This window comes from Antechinus flavipes, chromosome 6 (genome assembly GCF_016432865.1).
Source record: "Antechinus flavipes isolate AdamAnt ecotype Samford, QLD, Australia chromosome 6, AdamAnt_v2, whole genome shotgun sequence".
Lineage (NCBI taxonomy): Eukaryota > Metazoa > Chordata > Mammalia > Dasyuromorphia > Dasyuridae > Antechinus > Antechinus flavipes.
In genome coordinates, this window is record NC_067403.1 from 170533143 (window position 1) to 170548945 (window position 15803).

At 34.9% G+C, this 15803-nt stretch overlaps 1 protein-coding gene across 2 annotated transcripts; it reads right to left on the reverse strand.

The window, feature by feature from the left end:
- Positions 1-289: 289 nt before the first annotated feature.
- AMTN (amelotin) lies at positions 290-13191 on the reverse strand. Of its 2 annotated transcripts, XM_051964916.1 has the most exons (9): positions 13080-13190; positions 11043-11099; positions 10249-10335; positions 8039-8104; positions 6953-7030; positions 5872-5907; positions 4316-4342; positions 1214-1472; positions 290-620 (listed from the first exon to the last, which is right to left on the reverse strand). In XM_051964916.1, exons 2-9 carry the CDS (start codon positions 11085-11087, stop codon positions 610-612), a joined length of 609 nt encoding a protein of 202 aa, XP_051820876.1. In that variant the 5' UTR covers positions 11088-11099; positions 13080-13190; the 3' UTR covers positions 290-609. The 2 variants fall into 2 exon arrangements, with proteins under 2 accessions (XP_051820876.1, XP_051820877.1); XM_051964917.1 differs by lacking the exon at positions 4316-4342 and having other exon boundaries at positions 13080-13191.
- Positions 13192-15803: the final 2612 nt, after the last annotated feature.

Here is a 15803-nt window from a genome sequence, read left to right on the forward strand (position 1 = left end):
ATTCTTTGGGATGCAAATCCCAAAACTTGTGGAGAGATACTAGAATGATTCCAAGGAAGTCAAGACAAGCACTTAGAGGCAAACCGTCCTGTCCACTCAATGCCATAGAGCTTAGATACTCCCTGACTTAAATAAACATTTCTATTTCAAAGTAGACTATTAGAACATAATTGAAGAATTCATGAATTTAAGTAAAGGAAGTTATGAATTACCTCAATTCTTTCTGAAGCTTACATTGAATATAAGTTAAATTAAGATAATTTCACATTTTGAAAAAATTGAGACTAAATTGCAAGTTTACTATTGAAATGTTTATTACATATATATCTACTTAGTCAGAAGTTGGCCCATAACACAGTGGTAAGTTGTGATTTCTCAAAGAAGGTTTTATTCCATTCTGTCATGGTTAACATTCCTTCTTGTCCAGAGGTTTATCTTTCCTGGGTGTAGTATAGTCTCCCAAGATTTTTGAGTTGGGGGATGGAAGTTGTAGCTTCCTGGGCCCATCTTCCGTAGGACTGAATCCATTCCAGTATATCAACAATGAAACATATCCAATTGTATCACCAGACTTGAGTGGCAGGTTAGAGGATTTTAAAAATTAGCCTCTTAATCAGTTCCTGGAAGCAAATAGAATATTATTTTTATGCAGAATAAAGGACAATTATTTGAAGCCTTTTCAATTGAGGCAAGATTGGTTGGGGAGGCAGTGTAGAAGGGGGAAGGAAATCATTTATCAAATGTAGAAGCATTTCTTTTCAACACTTTTCTTTAACCACTTTCTAAGTATGTTGAAATTTATCTAAATAGAGTATTATTACAGAAAATATAGATTTTCATAGAATAATTGTGTTTCAGTTGTTGTTGCACATTACTTATTGATTTTCATCTCCTGACTTAGGTGACTATACACTACGGTAATTCTCACAAAACATTGAAAGCTTGACACTATTCTATATTGACAGATGAGTGTCTCCTCTCAGCATTAATATGGTAGGAGAGGTGGTGGAGTCTGGATCCTGGGGTGCTATCAGAGGAATCATCAGATTGCCTCCTGTTGGGGTCAGCTCTGACATAGAAGAAGGAAGCTCCCTGGTATTACTGGGATTCATATTTGCCAAGGCAAAGGGATCACCCAAGAACTTCTGTCTCATACTGCCTTCAGCTGTCTTTTTAGAACCAAGGGACATTTTATGGGTTTGGAAAAACCCACCGTTTGGTGCTTCAGTGGTGCTTCCCTCAATTCTTTGAATTCCCACTGGGTTGGTAGCTTCGAATACATCATCTGGACCACTGGGAGTTGGGAGCTGGCCTTCGGGGGTTCCCCAGATGGCAGGGTTTCCTCCTGTTTGTCCTGCAGGAAGAGCTGCATCTTGGGTATTCGCATCTATCCTTTCCTGGCCAGTTGGGAGTACGGCTCCAGTACCAAAAGGTTGGATGAGAAGTCCTGTGAAGATCTGTGAGGCCATTGGCTAGGAGAGTGGAAGAAAGAGAATCTTGAAAAAAATTTTGATTTGATTGCACCAGAAAACATTAGCATTTTTGTATTCTCAAGGATTTGGGCTGAGTGACTGGGCGGAGGGTGGGAATGGGGACGTGGGGGTGGGAGAGGAGTTGGGGAGGAGGGTGGGAATGAGGAAGCAAGGTAGAGAGAAAGTATAAATAAGCCTTTTTGATCAAATTGTGTCTTCCTTACTTGATCCAAATCTGATGCTGATTTCACTGAATTTTCTGTTATTGTTCTACCTCCATTAGCAAAACACAATGAAAAAAAACTCAGAATTTAGAGACTGAGTTTAGAAACAATGAGTTTGAATGCTATTATCTAGATAATATTGGGCAAACCACACTTTCTTTGGTTTTTAATAAAATAATCTTCCAGCTCAAACTATAATCCAGCTGCTAGAACTTTCCTCTTCAAGATTATCATCCATTTATTCTGGATGTTTTTTTCCTAAGTATCTCTATTTACATCTTATCTCTCCCATTAAGACACCATCTACATCAGGATAGGGTTAATTTTTCCTCCCTTCTATGTATTTCTAACATTTGGAGCAGCTAAGTTAGCATAGTGGGTCTAGAGTCAAATTTGCCCTTAGACATATATTAGCTGTTTAACCTGGACAAGTCACTTAGATCTATTTGTTTCAGCTTCTTAATCTGTAAAATGAGCTGAGGAAGGAAATGGTAGATTATTCACTATCTTTGTCAAAGAAATTCCAAATGGGATCATGGAGAGTCAGAAATGACTGAAAAAATGACAACCATATCATTTAACATAGCACATGAAACAAAGTAGATGATTACTAACTGCTTGTAGATTGGCTAACTGATGAACATCTTTTAGCAAAAGGAAATTCATAATTCAGTAGTCTGATTTTGAATAAAAGTTATTGAATTTGTCCCTATAAAGTAAGAGGTTATAAGATCATAAGATCATTGATTTTGAGCTAAAACAAATCTCAGGGGTCATCTAATATAGACCCTTCATTTAACAGATGAGGGAAGTGAAGCCTGAGTAAGTCAAATAAGTTGCTTGAAGTCATGCAAGTATTAAATGTCTAAGATACCTCATTGTAGAAAACCAATCAGTTATTCAAATAAGTATTTATTTAGGCATCTACTATGTGTCAAGCATTATACTAACCACTAGGGATACAAAACATTAAATAGTTCCTTCTCTCAAGGAGGTTATATTTACTCTTACATAATATATACAACTACAGTTGACTCAAAAAGGATTTATATATACATATATAAAATATAGATATTTATTGTAAATATAAATAAATAATATATATGTATTTATAAATTTAGGTTTAAAAGATTAAATCAAATTAATGGGAAAAACGTGAATTTAAATGAACTGTGTAATCCTCTTATCTTCTGTGTTCCTGGGTTGTTTCCTTCTGATGCATTTTTAAATGGCATTGAAAAATTTGACTTGAAACAAACTGATTCCTAGGTATATAGTCATATGTACTTTTCTTGATTCACTCAAAGAGCCTTCTATTTACCCAGTTCTAGTGACCATAGTTTACATAATTTGATAAAATAATTGATAAAATAAATTGAAAAATTAATAAAAATTGATAAATTTGATAAATACAGTATACTGGTGCAATCTATAGAATCTATAGATTTCCTTTTGCAAGAAGGAATTTCCCACAACATTTCATTTTCTACTCTTTTTCTACTCAAACATGGCTGAGCTTAGTTTTATGAGGACAACAGCCTCATCAGCTCTGTCCTGCTGTGGCAAATTTCAAATAGAGTAGAAAGTATCCGTAGAAGTCCATTAAAGATATGGTATCATTGATCTGAAAATAAATACCAATTAGCATTTGACTTGTGTCACACTAGTAGCCAGATGAAATGAATGTCATTTAAAAAAATAAACTCAATTATTATGAACAAAAAAAATCTGACAAATTTCAGGTACCAAACTCTTTCTCCTCTCAAGTGCATAAATATATTTGTCCCCCATACATTTGCCAGCAGCTAGTGGTGAAGACTGGGCTTGGAATTAGGAAGATTTAATCTTCTGAATTCAAATCTGGCCTCAGACATTTACTAGTTGTGTGATTCCAGGCAAGTTAATTAATTCTGTTTGCCTCAATTTCTCATCTATAAAATGAGTTGGAGAAGGAAATCAAAACCATTTCAGTATCTTTGACAAGAAAAGCCCAAATGGGGTCATGACAAGTTGGACATGACTGAAAACAACTCAATAATAAAAACATTTGCCTCAAACCTCCTTGAGCTACAATGCTTGGCACATAGTATTTGGTTTTATTTGGCTTACATTGGACACCAACTAACCTAGGTGGACAAATATTTCTTGTAAGCTAGTTTTTGCCCTTTGGGGTATGAATAAAATTTAATAGACTTGGCCAATAATGACAGGTGTTCTATTGGCTAGATTACCAGTCTCAAATGAATGCTAGAACAATTATAACTATGTCGATTATTCTATTTTTTTTCTCATGAAGATCTGTGCCAATAGAGTCAATCTTTCTGTCAAGGAATACATATAGTGCTATCAAGGCTTTGCAACAATTCTTCAGTTTTTCTGCTGGAGTTTTCACTATGTATATTTTTTAGGTACAACTCAAGTAACATGAGAATTACTTTTATAGCAGATTAAAAACATCTAAGTTTAGAGAAAGGATAATTTAACAAGCCTACTGAGTTTTTAATGCTATTTTTGGGATTGACATTCAGGTTCTATTACTTTAAATATGAGACTTTAAACACAAAAAGAATCAATAGAAATAGAAAATTTGAAATATTAGATTTCATTTTTTTTTTTTACCAATTCCTCTGAGCTTAGGAAGGCACCCTAAAAACAGAACAGCAAAAGTAAACCATTAGGCATATTTTAATGCAAGTAAGACAAAATACATATGATCTAAACATATATTTTCAGACTTTTACAGAGATATTTTCCATCCTCAAAATCTGTTCAACTTTTCTTGTTCCTATCACACAACTTATTGCATCTCTATCTAAAGAGTCCAGGAGCACAGATGTACTAATTGAGAAATCTGGGACCAGAAGAATAAAAGATACTGGGTAGAGTAGAATTTCAAGTTTCACTTTGTAAATTATACAAATTATAACCTGATGCTGATATTTCATTTTTTACCCTTGTTAAATTCTAATATTGAGAACAAGAATTAGAATTCAAAAATTGACTGTTTGCATGTTATAGATCATTAGGAGAAACACAGTTTTATGAATATTTCTGAGTAAAATATAATTTAAAGAGAATGAATTCAAGGCTGGAGGGGGGAAATACTCCACCAGCCTATTGAGCATTATCCAAATGCCATTGTAGTATTTGTTTAAAGGGTTGAGGTGCCTTATGTGTGCAACACAAAATGATATAGAGGTCTCTATTGGGTTAATTAGGGTAAGGGTGATGACTTTTAAAAACTTCCACAGTATAGCCACAGATATTTTATTTCATCTTTCAAAGAATTCACAGTTTCATTCAGTTGGTACTTCCTACAATGACCCAGATTGCTAGCTCTTCATGCCTTATTTAATGGTATTTATGTTTCTATGGCCAAAAATACTTGTTGGTTGGTAAGCATCTTCTGATGATGAACTTAGGTTGGTCCTTAAACTAGAGCTAGTAATTGCTCACATTTAGAAAACATCTTAAGGTTTGCAATCTGCTGTACATCTCATTTATATAATAAATTGGGAGGTAGTTGCCATTATTATCTCCATTTAATAGGCAAAACACTGAAGATGCAAGAAATAAAATGATTTGTCCAGAATCACACAACTAAGAAATATCTGACACAAGATTCCAAATCAGTTCTTCCTGAGTCCACACAATGCACTATAGTTCTTAGCTATTTAAAGCCATCACTATAGCTACCTAATTGTGTTGATAAATAATTGGTCACCAGTCCTTTAATCAAAGACTTTCTAACCTTTGCTCCCTCTCCTATAGAGATTGTGCTCATACTAGCATATCTTTTGAGAGCTCTGACACCTTTATCAGTATGAGGCACCAGAGTCAGTTCTCACTGAAGTGCCTTTGCCCATATTCTGAGGACCAACATCATCAAGTGTGTAGAAGTTCAGTTGCAGAAGGTATGTCACCATCTGTTAAAAATTTGAAGCCATAACAACTCAAAGAGTTCATAAGGAGTTACATTGAAATTTGGTGAGAAAAATTGTTTATATTATAATAGTGATAGGATGAGTAACCACAAAAATGAGATAATGAATTAATATTATTTAACTAAATAAATTAGAATAAAAATATCCAGACCAATAATAACCCCCACCTCTACCACCCGTTTTAAAGGCAGTTGAATTTTGAAGTCCAGATCTGAAAAATGATCATCTTACCGGGGCTCCGATTTGTGCCACAATGACAGGGAGCATCTGAAAAATAAAATGAATAATGCAATAAAATTCAGATTACTTTTATTTTTAAAAGTAAGCTTAAAACCAGAATTTCTAATTTAAAATTAAATTAAATTTGCCTTTTTTGATATCTTCAGAACTCAATATAGTGACTGGCATATAGAAGGTACATAATATACTTGTTGACTTACTGACTTGGAACCTGGGATTTTCCCCCTCTTCCTTTCTAAATATCCATGAATGTTGCTCACTATTTACTTTCATTTTACCCTGTTAGACTATTTGAAAGGCAGCCACAGTGTGAAAGATTTTATTTTTTTCCCCAAAGTTTATTCTCTGATAAAGTTGTTGGCTAGCAAAAGACCTAGTCTGTTCAATATACTAACTAATTTATAGACATAAATAAGAGGAAGAGAAGGAATTTCCTCTTTCAGAGATAAGAGACAATTGACAAATATAGCTGGGGAATGAAGCTGTAGGGGCAAAAGGAGGGAGCTGATTATATTATCTATAAGCTTTGCAAAAGTATCCAAGATCACATTCTTTCCATTTGTAAAAGGATAGCAATCAAAATGTATTTCACTGGGAGAAAAAAGAAGAGCTGCCATTACATATCTCTGAGAGGCTTGGAGTGGTTGGTTTTCCCATGAATATTCCAAATATATAAGCACTAGAGGAGAGGGATAGAGAATGTTAGTCAGCATCCTTTCCTTTCCCTTTCTTCCCTAGGAAGTGTTAAATGTCTGAGGACAGATTTGAACTCAGATCCTCCTGACTTTAGGGCTGTACTTGTGTTTTATAATTAAATACTGTTTGAGTTCTTGTGAGGCATGCTGAGGAGGGGGTTTTGTTCAGCAATGAGGACTTCTGGGGACTCCTTAACTCTGAGATTTTCTGATTCTGAGAGTTCTAATAGATAGGAAATATTTTTGTTTCCAAACTTCTATGCAAACTTTTAAAGAATCCTGAAAAAATATTGCGTTATATTGAGAGAAATTGCTGTGGGTAAAATTTCCTCTCATTTATTTAAAAATGAATTATTGGAGAGGAACATAGGACTTACTTGTTGTGGAGACACCTGCTGTGCGTTGGTCATTGGGAGTATCTGGATGCTAGGTACTAGTCCTGTAGCTGGATTTATCTGTAAGATAATAAATTTCATTTACCAAAGGCCCATTTGAAAAATACATGTTCATACAAAACTTGTTTAATGTGAGGATTAGATAACTCCCTTCCCTCCTTTCCTTCTTTTCTTCCCTCCCTCCCTCCTTCCCTTTCCTTTCTCCCTTCTCTTCCTCCCTTTTTTCCCTTCTTCCCTCTTTCCCTTCCTTCCCTCCCTCTGTGTTTTCCTCCCTCCCTTCTTTCTTCTCTCTCTCCTTTCCTCCCTTCCTTTTCTCCCTTCCTTTTCTCCCTTCCTCCCTTCCTTTTCTCCCTTCCTTCCTTTTCTCCCTTCCTTCCTTTTCTCCCTTCCTTCCTTTTCTCCCTTCCTCTCTTTCTTTCTTTTCTTTCCCTATCTTACCCAGACTGAACAGGCAGTGCCTATTTATAGACCAATCTCATGACTTAGCAGGAACTATGGTCATGCTTAACATTTAGTTTCTTTTAGATGAAAACCTGATCTAGGTAGAAATATTTTTTTAACAAAAGTTCTTTAGGACTAAGATATTGATTCTTCCAGCCCAGGTGCTTTATTTAAGTTCCTTGTGACTACCCAGAGATCAGAGATGAATGACTAATCCTAACTGGGGAAAGGTTTGTGATATTGAAGATGTAGCATGAATGATGGAGATGAACTTTTAGGTACTATGCCATTTGTCATAGTTGTCTTAGAATAGTAATGGTAGGAGCAGTAGCTATGGTGGTAGCAATAGCAGCAATAATGGTAGTTAATATTCATAATCATATATTATTCACATATATATTATTCTTTGGGGGTCTGTGGAAGAGGATTGCAACATTGGGGGAAAGAGGAAGAATTGTCTAGAGAACAAACTTAATCCTTTCAAGAGATTTCTATAAGAAAGACCTTTAATGTTACATTTTCATTTGAATCCTTAGATATTTTTCCTTTGTGCATTTTAGCTGTTTTTCCATCTTAATATTTTGAAAAAGAATAGATACACTTAAATCAGTAAAAGAGAACACTTACCAGCTGCATGTCTGTTCCCATTGAAAATATTTGTGACAGTGGTATTTGGCTCAAAGGAGGGAAGAGCTAAAAAGCATAAAAAAGGAAATATAAAAGAAAAAAAACAACTAGTTTCATTATACTTTCAACTATGAATCTTTTCAAACAACTTATGTCTTATGTATTTAGATTAAAAAGAATTTATTCACCAGAATTCTCTAATAGTGTTATTTCCTGGAAACGTATTAAGAAAAGAATATTGTGGTGTATATGAATGGCTATGAAGAGTTCATGTATCTTCTGAAGATGATAGTATCATAGATTTAGATCTGGAAGAGACCTCAGAAACCCCTAGAGGAGTAAACTATTACAAAGACCAACTAAATGACTTAACCAGCATCTCATAGCTAATAAATACTTGAGGTGGTATTTGAATCCAGCTGTTTTTTGAATTCAAGTCCTATGTCCTTTCCTCTATACCACATTGTTTTTCTTGCTTAATATTTTTCCAGCTGTAATGCCAGAGAAACTGAGGCAAGATAGAGATTAGAGAGTTTTTAATAATTTATCGAAAGGGAGAGATTGTGCTGGGGGCATGATGCTCCCAGGGCTGATGTCAAAAACATTCAGCCGAGAATGTGAGTTCTCCATCACATTTAAACACAGTAGTTAAACAAAGGCAGTGGGTGGAGTCCAACTCTGGTGAGTGGAAATCTCCAGGCAGGAACCATCAGTCTGGTTCTGACAAGGTTGGGGGAGGGTTAGGACCATAAATTCTAACAGAGTAGGAGTTAAGGATATATCCAACCTAGAACCAGGAAATGTGAAACTTAGAGTTATAAACAATGCCAATTAGGTATTTGAAATAGAACATCTGGAGTCATCTTCTGGAAGGTCAGATCTCCACAGCCCTAATTATCTCAGTTCTAATGGGCAGAAAAGGGTGGTTGCAACCAGGGAAACTGAAAAAGAACAATTTAGGGAAACTGAGTCAGAACAATTAGGGAAACTGAGGCAGGACAATAAAAGGGAACTGTGGTACAACACAGCAAGCAGTTTATGTAGTGGGGAAAAATAAATGAATAAACAATTGACTTGTTATTAAGAGCCTCGAATAGACCTAGATGCTGGGGATTTATGTATAAAGAATAAAATAATCCCTTTTCCTAAGGATTTTGTATTCTAATGGAGTGTGTGTGGAACTAATGCTCATGACAGAATAAAGCCTTGGATGCTGCCTATCTCTGATTAGGTGTCTGGAGAGTGTGTTTCTCTGTTCCCCACACAACTTTGTGGCCATTACACAATGCCATGGAATATAAAGGATGAGGAGAAAAAAAATCAATCACTGAAGAATCAATCATCTTTCATGAGCTCTGATCTGCCATGACTGTTGGTTCCTGCAATGACTAACTGAAGAGCTTAGCAAGTTGACTTTTTAAACAGTGGGTAAGGGACAAAGGCATTCTTCTGCCAATCAATTGCCAAATGCCCTTCTACCTTCCTCGGGGAGATTTCACAGTGGGGTAGAAAGGGCAACAGAGTGTTCAAACCTTATTAACACATTCACACCTCACCTCTATTTCCCATTGATTTATTTCCTGTGATCATGCTATCTTACATTTAAAATTTATCATCTTATTTTCTGCAATTACATCATTAACTGGTACCAGTTTTTCTGGTACCAGCTCTCACTTTTACACTTATATGTGCACATACATATAAGGAGCATTTAAGTTACCAGAGGATGAAAATTGTTGTTTTCTTAGTTGAACTGAATTGAATTGGCAACATATACCTCATTCCTTACCTTTAGAACACCATCTCTGCCAGGAAGAGGGTTACATCCCTATTAGTCATCTACTTTTCTCACTTCTATCCACCCTATGCATGACACCTTGTTTAAACCACCCTGGTCTTAACCAGTTACTTTTGGTTTCTTTCTTTGCAAAGATTGTTATGTTGTTACTGTTGTTGAATTGTTTCAGTCATGTCATCCATTTGGGGTTTTCTTGACAGAGATACTACAGTATTTTGCCATTTCTGTCTCATTTTACAGATAAGGAAACTGAGGCAAATAGGACTTATCCAGGATCATATAGCTAATATGTATCTGAAACCAAATTTGAATTCAGAAAGAAAAATCTTTCTGATTCCAGGCTCAGAGCTTTATCCACTGCATCTCCTAGCTACCAATAAAGGCTATTGTAGTTGTTGTATAAATTACTTACCTGGCTTGGCTGCTGTGGGGTGAGTAATGTTGGCTGATCCAGAACCAAATTTGCAGGAGGAAGTCCCACACCAGAATGAAGCTGCTGCTGCAATAATACACACTGGATGAGTCATCAGAACAACATAATTCAGGTTTTGTTTCTTTTTATATTCAGGGAGAAATGGGGTTTTCTAAATGAACAAATGTGTATACATGCTTTCTGTAGAATACACATGTGATGGAACAGCCTTTTAGAATAGGGCATTGGGTATACACAGAAGAATGGAATTAATTACCAGAGAAATACTCAGATGAAGAGTGTGGGAATACAAAGACCTAGCCTTAGGAGTCCTTAGCTTTCTCTTCAGGTTGTCTCTATCTCTCCTCTGGCTGTGTACATTTCTCTCTCAATGTCCTTTGTTCTTAGCTTGTAACTTAGCACTTTTAGGTAGATTGTCTTATTTTCGCTGCTTGTCTTAAGAATTATACCAAATAAATGTTGTATCCACAACCACAATGATAAACATCTATTAGTTCTTACTATGTGCCAGGCACAGTGGAGTATATTTACCAAAAAGAGACATTAAGATAAATTTAGCCCCTCTGTTTTAATACTGTCTATCACCTTTTTGTCTTTTAGAAATGGGTCAGTGGTGTAGGACAATCATTTGCAACTACACAGTGATTTGAAATCTTATGAAATTCAATTTGTGCTGGGAAGCAAAGGTCACAAGTTAACTAACTTTCTAAGCTTATATGAAAGCCAATGTTACACAATCAACATCCCCCTGGTAAATCCCCTTTGAATAGTACCTGTGCCTGCTGTTGACCAAATCCTTGTACTGGATACATTCTCATTAGCTGGAGTATCTGGAATAAGAAAGAATTGCTGAGATTTACATATTATTTTTCTTCTAAGATTGCAATGCATTTTCCCGTATATCTTAATTTCTTTCACAATTTTCTTATGAGTTGATGGAAAGGAAGCTATTCATATATTGAACTTTATAGTGGGAAAAATTAATGTGGTTCATTGTGAGGAAATAAGAAGTGGGGTCAGGATGCCCGACATAGATCCCCGATACATTTGTTAGATCACGTATATGTACTAAGGCAAATATTTTTTTTTAAGAGCAGTAAATATCACAGTTTTATTGACTTTTTAAAGAGTTAATGGAAGTTCCAAGAAAAGTTTTTTTCTTTCCCCAATTTCTGTTCTTACTGCTTGTCTATCAACAGACCTCTTTACTCAAATGTTTCCAGTACCATAATTATTTTCTCAAATACAAGGTTAATGGTTAATGAGAAATAAGTATAAATTAAAGCAGTTAAACCTCTGCCTAATAGTAGAAATTTTTTTTGAGGATTCAGAATAAAGGTTATCATACTCCTACCTTTTGATCTTTTATAAGCTTCCTAAAACAACATGAAGAAGCCATGTACACCATAGAAACAATAGTAGTGCCACTAGGTTAAAACAAACTCATTATTGGGGAAGTGTGTTATGTTTTTTAAAAAATCTATCAATTAACCAATCATTCTACAAACAACATTTAATTTCTATTATGTACTAGATGCTAGATATTGGAAATGCAAAGGAAAAAAAACAATTTTTGAGGCAAGTATTTTAAATGAACCAATGTGTTCATGTAATATATTACAATACTAAGTAACATTATCTTCAATACTATATATTCAATAAACTCAAAAGGCTTCTTTTTACCTCCAAGGTCAAATATAAATTTTTTTGTTTAGAGGTCAAAACTCATGGTAATTTGTCTCTTCCCACTTTTCTAGCCTTTTTACATTTTATTTTTCATTTGTTGTTTAGTTGTTTCAGATTCTTTGTAACCTCATATTGGGATTTTCTTGAAAAAAGATACTAGAGTGATTTTCTTTTTCCTTCTCCAGCTCATTTTTTTTTACAGATGAAAAAACTGAGGCAAATAGTGATAAATAATTTGCTCAGGGTCACATAGGTAGTGAATGAGGGTAGATTTGAATTCAGGTCTTCCTAACTTCATGCCTGGTACTTTATTTACTATGCCACCTAGCTTCCCTTTTCATATAAAGTAACTTTATAACTTTTATAAAGTAAAAGAGATACCTTATAGAATCTGGCAAAACAGATAAGCAAAGATCCTTGTATTAAAGAAGCAAAAATATTACTTTTATGTTTCTGAACTTTACATCAGAAAGAAGCCTATCGACTAATTTTATCTTAGAAGCTAAGTAGTTCAGTGGATAGAATTGAGATCCAAGTTATTGCTACATAAATGCCTTTGTGATTGTTCAGTCATTTTTCAGTTGTGTATGACTTTGTGACCCCATTTGGGTTTGTTCATTATTGTTTCCACCAGGAAGATCCCTGAGAAGAGGTAGTCTACCTCTGCTTGAAGGCATGCAAAGACTGAGAACTTTTCAATCTTTTGAGGTAGTCCATTCTCCTTGGGGACAGCTCTAATTATCAAGAAACTTTCCCTGATATATATTCAAAACTAATTTCTTTGTAACTTCTACTCATTCCTCATAATTCTGATTCCCTGAGGCCAAACTTTACTCTTTTTTTAAATGAGTTCTTAAAGCACAAGTAGATGGGTATCATGTCTTCACCTTAATCGCCCCCACACTATTTTCTCTTCTCTAGACAAAACACACCCAATGACTTCAACCCATTGTCATATGACACAAGTTCAATGGTCTTCACCAATGTGGTTACCCTCCTCTCAACACTTCCGATTTGGAATGTTCTTCTAAAACTATAGTGCCTCAAATCAAATTCAACACTGCAATCACTATGTGGTAGAAACAAAGTTCCCACTTCTCTCATGCAAGTTAAGGTCGTTTTACCTTTAAAAAATATTGAAGCCATCCTCCAGACTTAGTTCAGTGATCTAATAGCATGCTATGATGAGCTATTATATAAAATATCCTTGATGAGCCCCAAGCTCTCTCCCAGATTTGGTAGAACATCTTGGGGAACTTGGGCAAGAATGTTTAATTCAGCTGTTATCAGTTGCATCAACTTAATACCTATTCTTGCTGAATATCTTTCACCTGCTATGACTTAATCAATCTTGATTTGTTCCAGAATCTAGCCCAAACTACCAGGAAGTTATCAGAAAATATGATTTTGATTCTGTCCAAAAACTTTTAATATGTTGTCATTCATACAATTTTCTTTAATGAAATTGCCTTTATCTTATTAATTCTTTGAATCACTAGTCTTTAGGATTAAATTATTTAGTCTACATACTTCAGAACAACCATGCTTCCTGTATTTTATATATGGGAAGGTGAAGGTTTTTTTGTACTTCTTTTTGTACTTCTGCAAAGTATTTATCCTTATTAGATTTCACCTTTTGCATCCTGTTTTTGTCTCCAGTTTGTTCACCCTTCTGGGCCAGATTTGAGTAGAGCCATAGCACCATAGATTTACAGCTTAGAGATTTCCTTGTGACTTCTTTGAGTAAGACGTATATATTTTCCTCAGAATCTAGCATATGCATAGCCCCTCAGGAATGTGTATTTTATACAGTTGGCATCTAATAAATGTTTATTCAATGAAGGAATGGTCTCATTTGGGGTTCCCACTGCTTCCAAATATCTGTTCTAGCAATCTACCAGTGCCTGAAATTTTATCATAAAATTCCATTCTTTTTTTTTTTGATTGATATATCTCTTATTAAAATGAAGTCACTTCTGAAATAACAACACATTGGTCTATTACCTAACATTAGCATGTTTCTATGGATTAGTTTATCACCAGTAATCCTAGAAAAATATGATTATAAGGGAATTGGAATAATACCAATAAGTTTTGGTGGAGAAGGGAGAAAATGGATAGATGAGTTTGGTTGTTAAAAGAGGTCTAGCTGCAGTGGTAGAGGGAGAGAATGATGGAGGAGACAGTCAAGAGGTTGTATGAGAATATATCTATATCTATATACATATAGATATGAGAAATTTTACCATTCAGCTCAAATACCACAAGATACTTTTTAAAGTAGATTTAATAATTTATGATCTGAAAATAATACAATTAAAACAAATTCAATGAAGCAGGAGGGGAAATTAGTTACCATTGTGGCTCATATAATGGTGAAAAAGTAAATGTGCCTACTGCACCCTGGGGTAGCAGGAAACAGAATTTATCAAAAGACACAGGCCATGTTCCATATACAATGGTGACCAGACTAACTCAGTTTTCTTCAAAAGGGTTGTAGCTCTCCTTTTATGCTGTTTAAATTTGCTTCCCACAAGGCACTTTAAGATAATGCTCAACAACATGTCTTAGTAATTACCAAACCAAGTGCAATGCTGGCTTTTGCAAAAGAGCAATGTCCCATAGCCATTGCTTTAGGCTTGATTCCTGCTCAGTCAATTTTTTTCAGGTGTTCCTACACAACTTGTTTTGAATGCCTTTGGGTTCTCTTTTCCTGTCACAGAGATTCCCTTCCCCACTACCCCAACAATATGATTGAACCTGTGCCATGTTCCTGAGTTATAGAATTTCATGAATTTTTTCCCTGAAAAATTTTTTTTAAATATAGTGTTTTTAAAAATAGTGTTTCATGTTCCCTAAAACTTGCAAAGATAATTTTCAGCATTTATCTTTGCAAAACCTTGTGTTCCATTTTTTTCTTTCTTCCCCTCCTCTCCCTTCTCTTTAGGACAGCAAGCAATTCCATATAGATGAATTTCATCTCAAGGACTCAATGGTCCATCCAGGCATATACTAGCCCAGCAACTCTCAGTACAAGATCCTTTCCCAAGGTTATATTGACACATAGCAATAACAATGAAAATAAATCAATATTTCAGTAACAATAGTTATCAATCATCACCATTTCTGTCAGTGATTTCTATAGGTAAATCAGTCACATCTTCAGGATTTATACCTCATATTTTCTTTTCCATGTTGGACCAGTTAAAAATAAAAATTAGGGAAAAATTATACTTACTGGTAATGATTGAATTGTCCCTAGGAGACAAAAAAGAAGAATTGCTGTTTTCATGGTTCAAATTGGTACCTAAAACCAAAATTAAATTGTTACTATTTATCCGTTATCCTTTTTTTCCTTTCAAAATAATATACCATTAAACACCTCTTATTTTTAGTATGAGACAAATCATTTTACCTCTATGTTCTTCAGCAAAATTGTATAGAAGTAATGAGCTGAGTCCTATTGATTTCCTGAATTTTCTCTCTTTTTGCCCTTCAAGTTGTCATTGGTTGTGGAAGGAATTTAAGCACAATTTCAAGAGACTGGTTACCAAAAGACCAATCAGGATCCAGCAGTCTATGTGAAATCATTTGGTTTCACCCATTCCCCAACATTTCATTAGGTGGGCTATTAGATGCAGACAGCATGATGTCACCTGGTGTCTGCCAGGTTGAAAAGAGAATTCATGATGCTTGCCTAATTAACTCAAGAAAAGAAAAAAAGACTATGATCTAAGTGTGGCAGTGTGTGGGGTTAGAGGTAGTTAGCTTGATATGAAAACTACTTATTCCTTCTTATTTGGCTTCTAAACATTTTATGGAGGAATCACTCTTTTCCAAATCCTCCT